Source organism: Equus przewalskii, chromosome 1 (genome assembly GCF_037783145.1).
Source record: "Equus przewalskii isolate Varuska chromosome 1, EquPr2, whole genome shotgun sequence".
Lineage (NCBI taxonomy): Eukaryota > Metazoa > Chordata > Mammalia > Perissodactyla > Equidae > Equus > Equus przewalskii.
This window is the reverse complement of record NC_091831.1, coordinates 32,278,842-32,295,412: the sequence shown is the minus strand read 5'-3', so window position 1 is coordinate 32,295,412 and position 16,571 is coordinate 32,278,842. Positions and strand designations below refer to the sequence as shown.

General features: G+C 35.1%; 1 protein-coding gene across 34 annotated transcripts in view; it reads left to right on the top strand.

Moving 5' to 3' along the window:
* The window catches only part of LCOR (ligand dependent nuclear receptor corepressor), a 123,677-nt gene that overhangs the window by 48,356 nt on the left and 58,750 nt on the right, over positions 1 to 16,571 (top strand). For all 34 annotated transcript variants that reach the window (XM_070560176.1, XM_070560187.1, XM_070560195.1 and 31 more), the window contains 2 exons: positions 6,993 to 7,058; positions 7,409 to 7,488. In XM_070560176.1, coding sequence (XP_070416277.1) covers positions 6,993 to 7,058; positions 7,409 to 7,488 — 146 coding nt within the window. The remainder of the gene's footprint in view (positions 1 to 6,992; positions 7,059 to 7,408; positions 7,489 to 16,571) is intronic.

The window sequence follows — 16,571 nt, the reverse complement described above, 5'->3', positions numbered from 1 at the left end:
AGGAGGGAACAGGGAGTTATTGTTTAATGGGTATAGAGTTTGAGTTTTGCAAGATGAAAAAAGTTCTGGAAATTGCTGGTCGCACAAACAGTGTAAGTATATTTAATGATACACTTAAAATGGTTAAAATGGTAAATTTTATATTTATGTGTATTTTACCACATTTTTAAAAAGATAAGGGAAAATACCGTCAACATCCATAGGCCAATAATTTTGAAATTAAAGAAAAATATAACTTGCCAAAAACCAACTCAAGAAGAAATAAAGAGCTTGAATGGTTCTATAAATATCAGAAAAGTTTAATAATTAAAACTCTTCTCTAAAAGAAAATAACCCCAGATGTTTTTACGTGTGAGTTCATCCCAACTTTTAAGGAAGAGAGCTTCCCAATTTTCTGTCACCTCTTCCAGAATATAGAAAAAGAGGGAATGTATCCCAGCTCTTTCTGTGAGGTCAGATGCCAAACCCAAACAGCTATTATAAGAAAAAAATTATAGGTCCATTTCACTCATGAAACAGATTACCGTTTTAGTAATAGAAAAAAATCATTGTTTTGTTTTATACTTTTATCCTTGAATTCTTCTGTCTGATATTGTTATTGCCAACTATGTCATTGCTTTCTCTTTTCGTTCCTTTTTTACATTTTATGTAGTTTCAACATGCCTGTGTCATCACTTTGAAGCTGTTATGAATTGCATAGTGCTGTGCCCTGACAATTTTTTCTCTTTTACTTTGTTAATTAAACAGTTAACATTTATTGCAACATGTAAGCATTTGGTATTATTCCTGAAATTACTTTTGTGTTTCTTGTTTAGTTGCTTGCTTTTTGTTTAATTTTTAATTTTATTTACTTTTATAGTTGACTTTTTTTATTGTTATTTCCTCTGGTGATTTGGAAATTCTTCATCTTTACCTATACATTTTAAGCAAATTTATTTTAAGCCTATATTTCTTTATCAACATCAAAGATTAATGACTCTTAACAAATTTCCCCCTCACCCCACATAAACACTTATCTTAGCATACTTTACTTAAGCATATTTTACTCTTACTTCACATAACATTTTGTTCTAATAATTTGAGATGTTATTCGTAAACCATTAATTTTTAAAATAATGTTGCATTCACCTACTTAAAGAATACTTTCTTATCTGTTATATTAAGCTGAACCCTTATGTTAGTAGCAACTATTTACCCTTAACTATTAGTTTTACTGGTATATTGCTTACCATTATTTTTTATATAAACAATGTTTCCCTTTTTAGGAGGTCTTTGTTCTGAATTATGTTTTATTTAGCTGAACTACTTTAAGTAACTCTTAGCCCTGAAGTAAATGGCTATCCTACTTTGCAAATCAGAGCATCTCTAGTACAGTTGTGCGTTGCTGAACGACAGAGAGAGATTCTGAGAAATGTGTCAGGTGATTCTGTGATTGTGCAAACATCATAGAATATACTTACACAAACCTAGATAGTATAGCCTACTACACACCTAGGTTATATGGTTCTAATCTTATGGGCCCACTGTTGGATATGCGGTCTGTCATTGACTGAAACATTATGTCGCACATGACTTTAATTTCTTTCTTTTACTCATATTTGTAAATAATAGATTGACTACAAAATTTTTTTTTACCCTCAGAATTTTGTAGACATAGCTCCTTTGGCTTTTAGCATATACTTTTTTTTTTTTTTTAAAGATTTTATTTTTCCTTTTTCTCCCCAAAGACCCCCGGTACATAGTTGTATATTTTTAGTTGTGGGTCATTCTAGTTGTGGCATGTGGGACGCCGCCTCAGTGTGGCTTGATGAGCGGTGCCATGTCTGTGCCCAGAATCCGAACCGGCGAAACCATGCGCCGCTGAAGCGGGACGTGCAAACTTAACCACTCGGCCACGGGGCTGGCCCTAGCATTTACTTTTTACTGATGAAATAATTGGTGATCTAAATCTCTTTCCTCTTATTTTAAGTAAAATTAAGTAAAAATTTCCCCTTATTTTGAGCTTTTAAGCTTTTATTCTTGAAATTCAGATATTTTACCAGGAGAGTTCTACAAGTATATACTTTTTCCCCCCTGAGTATTCTGCCCGAGTACATCTCAGAGCCCATTAGATACGAAGACTCAAGACAGTATTCAACATTAGGGAGTTTTCTTCTTCTCCTTTTTCTCCTCCTCCTTCCCCTTTTTTATAAATTAAACTTTTTTTTTTTAATTTATATTCTTTGCTTTGTTCTGGAAATCCTGTTTTACAGATTTTGAATCTCCTGGCCACCTCCTCATCTCTAATCTTATGGTTTTTTCCTTCAGATTCACTATACCTTATGAGGATGTTTCTTAAGTTGGTTTTCTAAATCACTGATTTGTTATATATTTTTCTACTTAAGACCGCTATTTGGTTATTTTGGCAGTTCTTTGTCTTTTTTTCCCCTCCCCCAAAACCATATTCTCCACTCTTTTTTGCAGAGCAGCTTGCTGTTTTTTTTTTTAATGTGGTTCCTTCTTGCTCTCAATAGGAATACTATTTATAATTTTTCTTCAAGTTGTAGTATTTTTTCTTCATTAATTGTGTTTGTTTGGGCCACTAGTTATGATTAGATTATAGTTTCTCTTCAGTATATATGGTGAAATTTCTTCATCAGTTCCTGTGCTGAGAGTTGTAAATGGGCCAGCAAATGGGCTCCTGAGAGTGCGTGGGCCAGGAGCAGATGCTCACGGAGTGAGGAAGAACTCTCAGTGAATGTAGTTATCTAGCAGCGAAGTGCACTGCTTAGTAATGAGGAGCCTGGTTTTTGTTTATTGCCTATAGAAGTTCATCCAGACTACTTTGGTTTTATGACACAATGAGATAGCTGGAACATCAATAAAAGGGGATTAATTACCTTATATTACCTTGGATAGAATATAAAAGATTATGTAGTCAGGTGCTTTTAAATTACTTTCATTTGGGGGCTTACTTGTAGTGAAGTTCAGTGTGGTGTTGGCAAGTTATACACCCTGAGTTTTAAGCAAAGAACTCCAGATGCTGTAAGTCCCCTCTTTGTTTATTAGGACATTAGTTGATGACTTATCAGCAAGCACCTTTGAACTAATATTTTATAAAATTATAATACTCTATTGAAGATTGAGCTCTTTTATACCAAGCACCAAGTTTTACAAGATATCCAAGGGACCTTGATGTAAAAATTGCTAATTTTTTGATAGGCTCCTAATTTTCCTTCAATACCTCTTTGTCTCTCAAACTGCTAATTTCTGTACTGCTTATCTCAGAGGAAAGGTTCCCAGGACCCATGAGCCATTTTTTCATTCCATCCATAATATTTTTCTTTATTTCAAAAGTACAGGCTAAATTGCTTATCTTAGTTGGCTATGTATTTGATATGTTCCTGTCCTGTTACTTATCATAACCCGCCTTTCCCCTTTTGGTTAGAAATAAAGAGAGTAGAGGTTGTGATTTAGATTGAAGAGGGAAATTTGTGAGAAATTTTGATCTTCTAGCTTTTGTTTTTGAGAGCTATGTGATTAAATCAGAAGCTAAAAACCAGGCATGTCGGTATGAGAGAAACGTTGCGGGAAACAGGAACACCTTCCTAGCGTTCCTGGAGCATTAAATCTCCTTGAGGAGATAAGACATAAATGTATGAAAAGAAATAAACCAGGATTTAGATAGCCTGTGACATTTTATTTTCCAGGATACTTGCATAGACAGTGCTTTGCACATGACAGAAAACATAAGGCAATTGACATTTATTTGAAAGGATCAGAAGTGTTATGTGAATTCTGAGGGTGAGAAAGCTGGAAACCACAGCTCCATGAGGGCAGGCACCACATCTGTTCACCACTGCCTCCTCGGTGCCAACGTCTGTTCCTGGTAGATGGCAGGCTGTCACTTAATGTATGTTGAATAAGCAAAAATGTATTTGTTGAACAAATCGAAGAGTGCCTTGAAGGACATAATTTATATGGGCAGAGGTCAGATACAAAGGCTTGAGAAAATATTAGGAGGTAGAAATGATGACCGAATACAAGAGAATACCAACCTGACTGGAGCACTAAGAATGAGCAGGAAAGTTCTGGGAAATAAGGCTGTTGACAATAGGTTGGGGTTAAATTACAAGCAGCTCTGATTACTGGACTCTAGATTTTGGGATTTGTTTTTTAAACAAAGTGGAATTTTTCTGAACAGATAGTGACATAGTCAAAGCAATGTTTTAGGAGTACAGTCTGAAGACAGTGCAGGTCGTAGTGAGGAAGAGCGTGGAGACCAGCTTTGAGACCAGTCGTGATGTTGGTTAAGAATTCTTTGGAAAGTAGTCATGTGCAATAATTTTATTAATATTTCTTTATAATATATTACATAGAAGTGCTTTTTAAGCCCTTGTGATTGAACATAATGACATGGCTGTCTTTTTCAGTATTTTATTTAATTTTCCATGGCATTTTGTTATTCATCTTCATGGCTTTTCTGTGAGATCATGGTATAAATTTTGAATACATTTTTTCTTTCCTTATTTGCCTTTTGTTAATGTCAAGCACAGCACATGAGACATTCCTTGTTGCTATGCAACTGCTAAATTCAATATTTAATATTAATAAAATTGAGTGGCATTAAATTCAGTTAACAGAGGGTAGCAAAATACAGCTTTACAGTGCCCAATTAATCATATTTCTAAGGTTTAACGTACTGTTGCAGATAATGAGCAAAAGAGGAGTGACTTGTTTACAGTTACTATTTTGGTCAAAATTGGTTGTGGTTAAGGCTTTGCATTCATGACCAGATTTTGTTTTTGTTTGATTCCTTTTGGTCTTTCCCTTTCGCTGCTTTTTGATGTGTAATTTGGTTTTGTTAGTGTCTGTGTGATATTGGTGAAGTTTCTATTCTGTTTTCTTATTCTTTCAAATTGTATTATCTTTTGTATTTTTAAAAATTTTATTTCCCAAAGCTTTTATTTGCTTTTTTCTTTCTCAGTATTATTTCTTGTTATATTAACATTTTTCATTTTCAAGAATTTATTCTTGGCCTGCAAATTTGGAATTTATCATAATTTCATATAAACCCAGGTAAAAGCGTATTAGGTTTGCTCTTTGGGATAAGTGCCACCTGTAATCTCCTTTAGTTCTTTGCAGTGTGTACTTGGTCCTTTCAAGATATTGGGTGCTTTCATTAATATTTGTGAAATCAGAATTTCTTTTGAGGTGGGTTGGAGGCCTTTAGAGTAGGAGGCAGGCAATGGGATTTATTTCGGGGAGGGGGTGCTAGTGCTGGGAATATTTAGTTTGCAGGCCCAAGATAGAATCTAGTAATTCCTTATCATTCTCTTAGCACCATCTCTCCACCCTCAAAACCTCCAGCTCAATCCTTCGCCTCCTTAGAGAGGTCATAGTGATTTAGTGGAAAATGCTTTAAATTATAGTGTGCAAATAATAAACAGGCATAGATACCTCCCATTTGCTTGAATGGGTACTGGTTGTTTTTTTTTTTTTCTTTTGCTAATGTCCTTGGAATAATTTTGATGGGAAGAACGAAGGAGAGTTAAAATAATTGTTCCTAACTAATAAATGAAAAATCTAGAAATCTAGAAAATAGTGGAAAAGAATCAACTCTCTAACTATAACGTAAATAACACAAACCCTAGAGATTACTCTGTTGAAAATGGTGGCTTAATACTAGGGACATTACAAAATTATTCCTATAACCAGATAACATACTGTTTCTAGGGACCACCTTTTCTACCCCCCTTACCTTCCAAACCCTTTATGATGACTGTGGTAAGGAAATGCTACTTACAGTATTTTAAAATAGTGATTCCCTCCCTTTTGAACATGAGTACTTTTTCACAATTCAAGTTTATAAACCCTTAGGTGATGGTAAATTCTGTAACAAAATACATACTGCCCCGAATTACTAGGAATTCAGTTATACTTTTTGTATTTTCTTAATTACAGTAATATTTCTCTGCATTTCAAAAATAGTATGTACACTGAATGTGCAAGACATACTAATTTTTTCTACAGGTCGTGCTTAAAGTAAATATGGATTCATGGCCCCCTTGTAACTATTTGAGTTCCCAGTGAGGTCCGTGACACATAGTTTGGGAATCACTGCTGTAATCCATTATTTCTGTTATGTTGTATAAAGGCACAATCTGATTCCCTTTCTCTTTTTCCTCCTTACTCTCTTAAGCACCCATAGAAAACAGCAAGAAAACAAAGATATTTTTAATTTTTTTTCTTTGAGTTGATCAGTACTTGAGGTAATAAATGAGAAAAGTTTTTTGTTTTTCATTTTCTGCTTTATAGTGGTAGAAGGTGATAATAGTTTAAACATTTATATACAGAGGTATTTGAATTTTTTCTCATGCTTTTTTTTTTTGTATGTATAATTAGTGGATTCTACTTTCATAAAGGAAGCAGCAAAGAAGTTACATGGCAATGTGAAATAATTACAAAGGTCTTTTTGGTTTCAAGTATTGTTATGGGTCTTTCTTTAGTGATACAGATGTTCTCAGTGAAGATTTTTCTTCTTCAGAAAACTGTTAGCTTGATAAATCTCTTATCTCAGTTGATATTGAGAAATATGCTGTTTAGATTTAAATTAATCCAGAACATTGTGGAAATTTTGAAGCAGTTTGACTCTTTCACTGGGAAAGGGACCTTTTAAAATGGAATTTTAAAGTTTATGTAAAAAGGTATTTGGGATCTTGTAAGATCGTAAGAGAACCTGTGAATTTCCACTGCTTCGTTGGTTATTCCTAGTGCTGTTTTGTATTGTTCTTGAACGTACTCTGAATTTGTTTGAATGTTAACCATTGACAAAAATACAAATGCTTTTAGATTTGTCATTGACTTTCTTTCCTCAGCATCGCTTCAGTAATAATCTGGGGATCCTTGAGAACTGGAAGAAAATACCATCGTTTTTTCATGCAACAGATTAATATTAAATTACTATAGGGAATATTATTGTAATACAGGATTTTTTTTTTCCATCTTTTCAGGATTTGAAAGTATTCTTGAAGGGCTGTTTGGACCTGCATTATTAAAAGATCTCAGTTTATTTAAAGGTACTTAAAATCTTCTTTTGGTATTTCAGATTCTTTCTGGTGACATATGATATGTTGGTGATTTAAGCCTCAGCCTCCTCTTTTTTATTCACAGTTTTATGTGGGTTAAAGCTATATCCATGTAAGCATCTTTTTGTGTTTACTTGATAATGCAAGTATACGTATGAATAAGTATATTAACTAGTGAGCCGTTATTGTTAAGAATTGTAACACAAATAAGGAACCTGTCTACTGCTTAGTTGAGGGGAAGGAGTTGCTAAGATAAATAATATTTCTGAAACTAGTTCTCATTTGTTTGCTGAAAAATTTTCTTTGTGACTATTAATTTGTTATTCCTACTATTTTTGCAGACTGTGAACCTGAAAGCATTTCTGATTGGACTTTTGATGCAAATTGTCTGTTTTGTTGCTTGAGAAGAGATAAAGTAAAGGTAACCAAGAAACTTGTGAAACTTGTCTAGTGTGATATTTTATAGTTTTTATTTTTTCAAAATTTGATTACTTTGTTGGAGAATTTGTAGGAAAAGGAAGGTATGATTCCATGTTTATAAAGGATTTGATAATAACTCAGTTTTGCAATTTAGACTGTTTCTAGTCTGTTGATTAGCCTATTGAGAAATCTATATCCCAACATGCATTGCTTTATTTATGTAGTTCACTAGGCAGAATAATTAACTAGATCTCAAATTGTTGTGTTTATTTTAAATATGAAATGTATGGTAATTCGAGTAATGGGAGTCATTTGTACGAAAAGAACAGTGACATGGATCTGGATCAAGTAGTTACTAATTCATGTAGATTTATGATGGACTATGGTTTATGCATTAGTATAAGATGTTTCTTCATAATATTTGAGTATGAATGCTGTTTTTATTCGATTGTAGAAATTGTACCTTTGGGTTTCTATTTTATTGCTTTGTGTTAAACGTAAATAGAATTTTTGTTTAGAAACACTTCAGTTGTTGGAAACATTTATTAATAATGGTTTACAGTCTTATGTTTTTTTCATAATACTTCTGTTCCCTGTTTTAAAGCTTTGGAAACATTTTGAATTCCTTTTTCTCCCTTGTACACTTCTAACTTCAAATCATTGACCATATTCTATCAGTTCTTCCCTCATAGTGAATTTCATTCTTTTTCTTTCCACAGTCATCATTGTAGTTTAGACCATTAGCATTATTTCTGGACTACTGAAATAATATGATTGGTCTCTCCCAGTTTTCTTCCGTCTGTTAAACAGTGCTACAAGATTAAACTCGTTCCCCCCAAGCCTCACCTCTCACATAGTGTGGAAATGTTACCCTATACCCAGTCTTCAGTGACTTTCTCATTGTCTTCTGGATTCGTTAGACTGAGGCTCAGTGCCTCAGTATCCTCCACAGTTCAGTCTGCTTCTCTTTCTAATGCTGCCCCACCAGTCTTACATAAAGTTTTCTTTCAGCTAAACTGGTCTCATCATTTGTATTAAACAACATGGTTTTACCATTTGGGCTACAGCATTGCATACTCATTGTTGTCTGTAGCTTGAAATTCCCTTGTTCTTACTCTTAGCTTAAACCCTTCCCTTCCTATAAATGCTATACCTCTGCTTTTACTGCATTTCAACCCTTCACAGTGTTGTAATAAATATTATCTATACTAGTTATTTGTCAATTAATATTTTGGCTAATTTTGTTCATCCTTTCCTGTGTTTGAATTTTATGTCCCTGACTACATTGTCAGCCTCAGAAGACTATAAACCATGTTGTGTGCTTCTTTCTACCTCTGCATCTGCATGTAGATTCTGTACCACTCTTTACCAATGTGGGCAAGTTGCTTTAAAATCTGAAAGCCCGTTTAAGAGCTTCTTAATGTTCTTCTTTTGTGGCGTCTTTTTCTTCCTTACTGCCTGAAAAAGTTGTTGCTGTGACTATCCAGGATGGTCTGTTTTCATTGAATTAGGAGTGTTTTGAAATTTAATGTGGTTTGAAAAAGACCAGAAAATTAAGCAACTGCCAATGAAGTTGAAATTCATTATTTTAAACTGTGATTGTGTTTCTGTGTGTTTTCGCGTGTTGTGACTATTGACCAAGTCATTTAATAGAATGGAAGAAGCAACTGTGAATTACTTTTGTTTCAGGGTGGGGTTCGGAAGAATGCCCTTCAATAGTTGAGTGCAGTATATACTTGTCATATGATTGGGTGTTCCATTGCTATATGAGGTTAAAATATTGTTTGAATATTCTTAGAAGAAAATACAGAAATAGCAAGGCATGGAACCATGTAGCATTTGAAGGAGTTGTTCTTACTGTTGGTAGTTCGACAGTTTTTAGTTGGTTTTCTAATTGGAATATTTCCATTTTACAATTCAGCTAGTTCTAGGAAATCTGTTTTTCTCCATTAGACACTCCCCTACCGTCTTTGGCCTTTATTTTTTTCAGAGACAGCCATAACACTATAGTGGAAAATAGGAAAAGAGAGAGCCTAGAAAATGTAAATTGTTAAGTATATATCTTTAATTGTGTTAGATTCAGAGTGATTGTGCTAGAAATCTTTGCAGGCACTTGGAGCATCTCATCTGAGGAGGACTAGAATCTGGAAATTAGATATATCTGTTGCATTGAGGCTTCCACTTCAGGGCTGGCTTGAAATTTCAAAAAAGAAGGAAATATCTGGAGAGTATGGTAACAGCCAAGAGGTGGTAGCATAGAGCATAATATTGGAATCTTGAGTTTGAGGTTGGTATGTAGAGGTAGCTGGATAATGTTTGGAAAAGCTGTTCGAAATACTGGTCTGATACTTGAGAGAGAGATGGAGGTTATGCATATTTCTTAGTTAATTGAATTTTCAGTAGATACTGACGCCTTTAGAATGCATAAAGTAAATGCATTATTTATATTTACTTTTTAAAATATGTAGGTGAAAAATACAAAGTAGCTTCTTTGGAAAGTAGAACAGGGATTCACCTAGAGATTAGTAAAACAATTGTTGATCTACGCTTCAGGAACTTACACTGGTTAGAAAATATAATTTGTAAGGGAAAGGCAACTAATATTTTTTGAGCATCTACAGTGTGCTAGTTACTTTTATTTGTTCCCCTTTAATCCTCACAACAACCCTATAAAATTGGTTAAAGGCATTCCACTTTTACAAATAAATGGGAAGGGTTAGAGAGACTAAGTTATGGGCAAAAAAGTCACAAAACTGGGATTTGATTCACATTTTTAGAATACATGCACTTTGATGACAAAACTAGGAGCAGGAACATGGAAAGTGGAGAGTAAGAATTAAGGAGGACTTGAAATTACTCAATTTGAAAGAGGGAGAGAATAAGTGAATACATGTGTAAATGGACATATGTGTATTTGAAATAACTAATCTCAGTTCTGCTATGAATTTGTTAGTGAGTGAATGCCTGGCTGGCTGGCTTCTTTCTTTCCTCCTTCCTTTTCTCTTTGTTGGGCACATAGTAGGCATTCTGTAAATTATTTACTAAATGAGGAACTAAGAAGTCAGGAGGCTTAATAAACTTGGAGCATTACAGTCTTTATAGCTAATTGTTTTGAGTGTTTACATGTGTCAAGCACATATACACAGTTCTCTGTGCATTATTCACTCATGAGGCTTTCATACTTTTTTTTAGCTTCTTTTTGAAATAATTTTAGACTTACAAAGCAGTTGCAAAAATAATAAAAAGAATTCCTGTATACCCTTTACCCAGATTCCCCAAATGTTAACATCTTGTGTAACCACAGTGCAATTATAAAAATCAGGAAATTAACCTTGATACAATACTATTATGTAATCTGCGAACCTTTCAAAATTCACCAGTTATCCCAGTAATGTCGTTTTTCTGGTCCAAGATCCGGTCTAGGATCACACTTTGTATTTGGTTATCATGTTTCCTTAGTCTGCTTTAGTCTAGAATAGTTTTCAGTTATTCTTTGCCTTTTATAATGTTGACACTTTTTTTTAAGATTTTATTTTTCCTTTTTCTCCCAAAGCCCCCCAGTACATAGTTATATATTTTAGTTGTGGGTCCTTCTAGTTGTGGCATGTGGGATGCTGCCTCAGCATGGCTTGATGAGTGATGCCATTTCCGCGCCCAGGATCCAAACCAGCGAAACCCTGGGCCGCTAAAGCAGAGCACTCGAACTTAACCACTCCGCCATGGGGCCGGCCCCTATAATGTTGACATTTTTGAAGAATACTGGCAAATTGATTTGTAGAATGTTCTTCAGTTTAGATTTGTCTTATGATTCCTCATTATTCAGATTGTGCATTTTTGTCAAGAATTCACTGAATTGATGTTGTGTCCTCCTTAGTGCACCATATCAGGAAGCACAGGGTGATGTTTACTTTGATCACTTAGTTAAGGTGGTGTCTGCCAGTTTTCTTTACTGTAAAAGTTTCTACTTTTTTTTCCCTTTTTTGTTTTTTTAAAAGATTGGCACCTGAGCTAACATCTGTTGCCAATCTTCTTCTTTTTTTTCCCCCTTCTTCTTATCCCCAAAGCACGCCCCCCTCCCCCATAGTTGTATGTTCTAGTTGTGAGTGCCTCTGGTTCTGCTGTGTGAGTTGTTGCCTCAGCATGGCCTAACAAGCAGTGCCGTGTCCACACCCAGGATCCTGACCAGCAGAACCCCGGGCCACCAAAGCAGAGCACATGAATGTAACCACTCAGCCATGGCCCTGTCCCCTTCCCTTTTGTACTTACTAGGTATCTCATGAAGAGGTATTTGGAGATTTTTGTAAGTATCTTTTTCTCATCATGCTAGTTTCTCATCATACACTGATTTTAGCATCCATTAATGAATTTTGCTTGAAAAAATTACTGCTCTGGTGTTTACCAAATGATGGTTTTCTATTTTTATTTTTTCTACCTCTATTAGTTGGAATTCTACTGTAAGGAAGAACTTTCCCTTCTCCTCCATTTATGTGTTTATTTGTTTACCTGTCAATAGCTTCATGGATTCTTATTTCATTCTATGATGGATTATAATTCCTCACAGTCATTGTTTATTATGTGGTTCACATTGTCCTAGATTTGGCCATTGAGAGCCCTTTAAAGTTGACTTTTCATCTTTTTGATATGATTCTCTCTTTTTTTTAAGCACTTCTTTACTTTTTGGCACCAAAAACTGTTCCAGGCTTACGTTTGCTTTCCCTCCTTAACCATGGATTTCTCCAAGGAACTTAGTTTCTTTTATTTGGAGACTTCTGTAAGTAAGCAAGGTCTGGGAACTAGCTATATTCATTGGTACTAGAGCCTCATTACTCTAGGCCTCCTCAGTTGTTTGAGCTAGAAAATATGTATATTTACTTAAATATGCATACACATTCATCTATATTTCTTACTTTGTCTATTAAAAACCGTGTCATGAGGCTTCTGTTAATTGCAGGATTGCGTTGATAGTATGAAGAGCTGACCCTGTAGTAGTGAGAGGGTGTTGGGGAGATGCGAAGAATAAAAAATTACTTTTGAATATTTACTATTGCTAAAAATTGGAGTAATTCTAAGGGATGACTTGATCTATGGTATGGCTGCTCTTGTCTGTGGCTGAGATAGAGTTAGAGAGCTGTTGTAGAGTAAAGAGCTTGGATATTTTAGTAACTAAAATGATGGGGGATAGGATGTTATACCAAAATATAAAATGTTTATGCTCTTAAGAAGTTTATTATTAAAGACTTAGTATTTGACTAGCATATTTGGAGAATATTTTAAGAAGTTAGGAGTTTAGCTGAAATTTTGAAGACTACATAGGTCTAGATAGGCAGAGATGAGAGGGGCATATCCTAGGTGGGGCAGAGCATTTACTTTTGAAAGTAAGCAGTGATAAGGTTGGAACCAGATATCCTTCAGTGCTCAGCCAGCCCAGGAATCATGTAACTAGATCCTTTTCATATTTATCATTAGTGCATCAGGTTGTGTTTACTCTGAACATTTCATAATTTCCTCTGTTTTGTAAGTATACATTAATTAGAAGTTTAGTTATATCCTTGGAACATTTTGATTTTTGTTGCTGTTTTTAACACATTGAAAGTTTTTAGTAAGAGCAGATGCTAAATCTAGTTAATATTATCTCATTGTATTCTATAACATATATTTATGCTGCATATATTAGCTTGGGCATATTCAGTGCTGCTTGATATGACTTTTCTGTCATCTTCTCCCAGAGTAACACAAATCAGTAAGTATTCAGAGTACCTATTATATAAAAGGAACTGTGGAAGAAAAATATATCAATATAGTTCCTGTCTATTAGGAGTGAGAAAGAAGAAACAAATATGAGAAGTTATTAAAGGTTATTTATTTATGAGATTTAAGTAGATACAGGGCAGAGTTAAGTTAGTACATGTTTAATTAACTACTTGGTTAACTGTACAAATTGAAATTACAAAACCTGACCTTGTATTTCCAGAGGTCTTTTATATAGATTATTTGAAAAGATTATGGAAAACCACTTGACACAGTGAATCATTGCTCAGTCTTAGATCCTATTAAATATCAAAGAGTTCACACCATCCCCCACCCCTAATCATTTGGCAAATTTATTAAATGTCTGGTTCTGTGGTAGGCCAGAGGGTATACCAAAGAAGTAAAAGACCGACCCCTCCTTGCTTATGGAACGTTGGTGAGGCCATGGGTGACTAATGCAATGAAAGGAGATTTAAATTAGGAAGATTTAAATCATCCTTCCTACACGCCCAGAACCAAAGCTCTGATATAGGTAGGAAATATATACAGTAAAATTTCCTTCTTCAGGGCCAGCCTGGTGGTGCAGCGGTTAAGTTCTCATGTTCCGCTTCAGCGGCCCGGGGTTCGCCGGTTCAGATCCCGTGTATGGACGTGGCACCGCTTGGCAAACCGTGCTGTGGTAGGCATCCCACATATAAAGTAGAGGAAGATGGGCACGGATGTTAGCTCAAGGCCAGTCTTCCTCAGCAAAAATAGGAGGATTGGCAGTAGTTGTTAGCTCGGGCCTAATCTTCCTCAAAAAAAAAAAAAAGTTTTCCTCCTTCGTTCTTATATATAATACTTTAAAAGGTAGTAGATAATAAAAGAAAATCTAAATACTATAGCAGTTGAGAAGTGCAGTGGGTGACAGTGGAGTTGCTTAATCAAGGAGTTGGAATTCATTGTGTACCGTAAGAAAATCTGTGTTTTACAACAATTGATTTGGTAGTCATTTTTAGGATGTAATGGAGAGGAATTTATAGTGGTGAAATTATAGGTGGCTCTTGTTATAATCCAGAAAATGAGCCTGAACTAGGGTCGTGGCTGTGAAGATGCATAAGGAAGGGATGTATGTAGAGAAACTGAAATAAAGAATTGTCAAAACTTAGTGATTAACGTGACTGTTTAAATAAGGGAGGGGAAAGTGATACTCAGGCTTTCCAAGCCAGTATGACTTAGCATGGTGAATTAGTAGAAGTTGAAAAGTAAGAAGGGAAAGGTACAATGGCCAATTTTTGTGGTAATAATAATGAGGTTATTAGCTGGAAGCAGTTTGTGGTGGAAGTGAACATTTAATTGGAGTGTCCAGTATACAGTTAGAGTTGTGGAAATTGAATTAAATGAGCGATCTGAGCTGAATACGTATTTGGAGGGTTTCTGAATACATGTGGTAATTGGAATATTTGAGCAGATGAAGTCTTTGGTGAGGGGTAAATAACAAAATACTGAGAATTGAAGAAGACCTGCATTTTAGGATGTGGGAAGAGGAATCAGATCAGAAGGAAGAGAGTAAATGAGTTGCCCATTTTGCATCAGATATCTTCCTGGCCCCATGCTGCGTGATGAGTATGGGAATAGATTGTTGTGTTGTTGCACTAATATGGACTCCTATGCCATTTCCTGAAATGGGCCCTAAACGGGTTGAGCAAGTACCCCCAGACATAGTACAATGGGCTTTCAGAGAATAGCTTCTCAAGAATACTGGTTGTGGGAGCCAGACTGTAAGGCTGACAGGGTTAATGAATAAATAGTTATTGTGGGAATTAAGAAATGGATGTAAACTACTAGTTCAAAAAATTGTTATTGACAGGAATGAGGAAAACAGGACCATGGAAGAAAGAATGGGCACTTGGTTTAAATAAAGATTTTTGGAGGAGGAAGGGCAAACTTACATAAGATTTATACTCTTGGAAGAAAAGAATCTGGAGGAGAGGAAGAAATTAAAGTTTTTAAAGGGAGGAAACAGTTGAAGGCAGCAAGATTGTAAGAGAACTAACAAGAAATTAGTTACTGAACAGTGATGAGAAATTCCTATTGAAATTAGAATACAGTCAGTGTAACTGTAGGGGTTAACATTTGCCTAAGAATAGGCAATTAAAGAATTGCCTAAGTATAAAAACTCTAGCTGACTGACTTGCTCACTCTGAGGGCAAAGAACAGTGAAGAACTCTCAGATAGGAAGGTGATGTTTAAAAAAATAATCAGAGGAAATAGGCTATAGTAACCGTACTCCTCTCACTTGAATTACTGCTTGGAGTTTTCTAGGTGTACCAGCAGCGGAAAAGATAGTTTCAAGAAAATTGGTTGGTAAGATTGCCTTGTCCAGCAAGGCATTTTTTTATCATTACTATTTTTTCTTTTTTTAAATTGAGATATAATTGACATATAACATGTTAGTTTCAGGCATACAGCATAATGACTCAGTATTTGTATGTATTGCAAAATGATCACCGCAATGTCTAGTTAACATTCATCACCACGCAGTGGCACATTTTTTTTTGTGATGAGAACCTTTAAGATTTACTCTCTTAGCAACTTTCAGATACACAATACAGCATTATTAACTATAGTCACCATGCTGTACATCACATTCCCAGGACTTATTTTATAACTGCAAGTTTGTACCTTTTGACCATCGTCTCTCATTTTTGCACACACATACGCACACACACACCCCGGCAACCACCAGTCTGTTCTATCTATGAGTTCGGTTTTTTGTTTTGTTTTTTTGATTCCACATATAAGTGAGATCATACAGTGTTTGTCTTTCTCTCTCTGTTTCACTTAGCACAGTGCCCTCAAGGTCAATATATGTTATCACAAATGGCAAGATTTCCTTTTTTTTTTTAATGGCTGAATGATATTCCATCGAGTGTATGTATAAATAGATAGATAGATCACATTTATCCATTAGGGACACTTAGGTTGCTTCCATATCTTGGTTCTTGTAAATAATGCTGCGCTGAACATGGGGATGTATATATCTCTTTGAGTTAGTATTTTCATTTCCTTTGGATAAGTACCCAAAAGTAGAATTGCTGGATCATGTGGTAGTTCTATTTTTAATTTTTTGAGAAACCTCCACACTATTTTCCATAGTGGCTGCACCCATTTACATTCCCACCAACAGTGCATGAGGGTTCCCTTTTCTCCACATCCTTGCCAACACTTATTATTTCTTGTCTTTTTGATAATAACCATTCTAACAGGTGTGAGGTAGTAGCTCACTGTGGTTTTGATTTGCATTTCTCTGATGATTAGCGATGGTAAGCACCTTTTCGTTTACCTGTTGGCCAT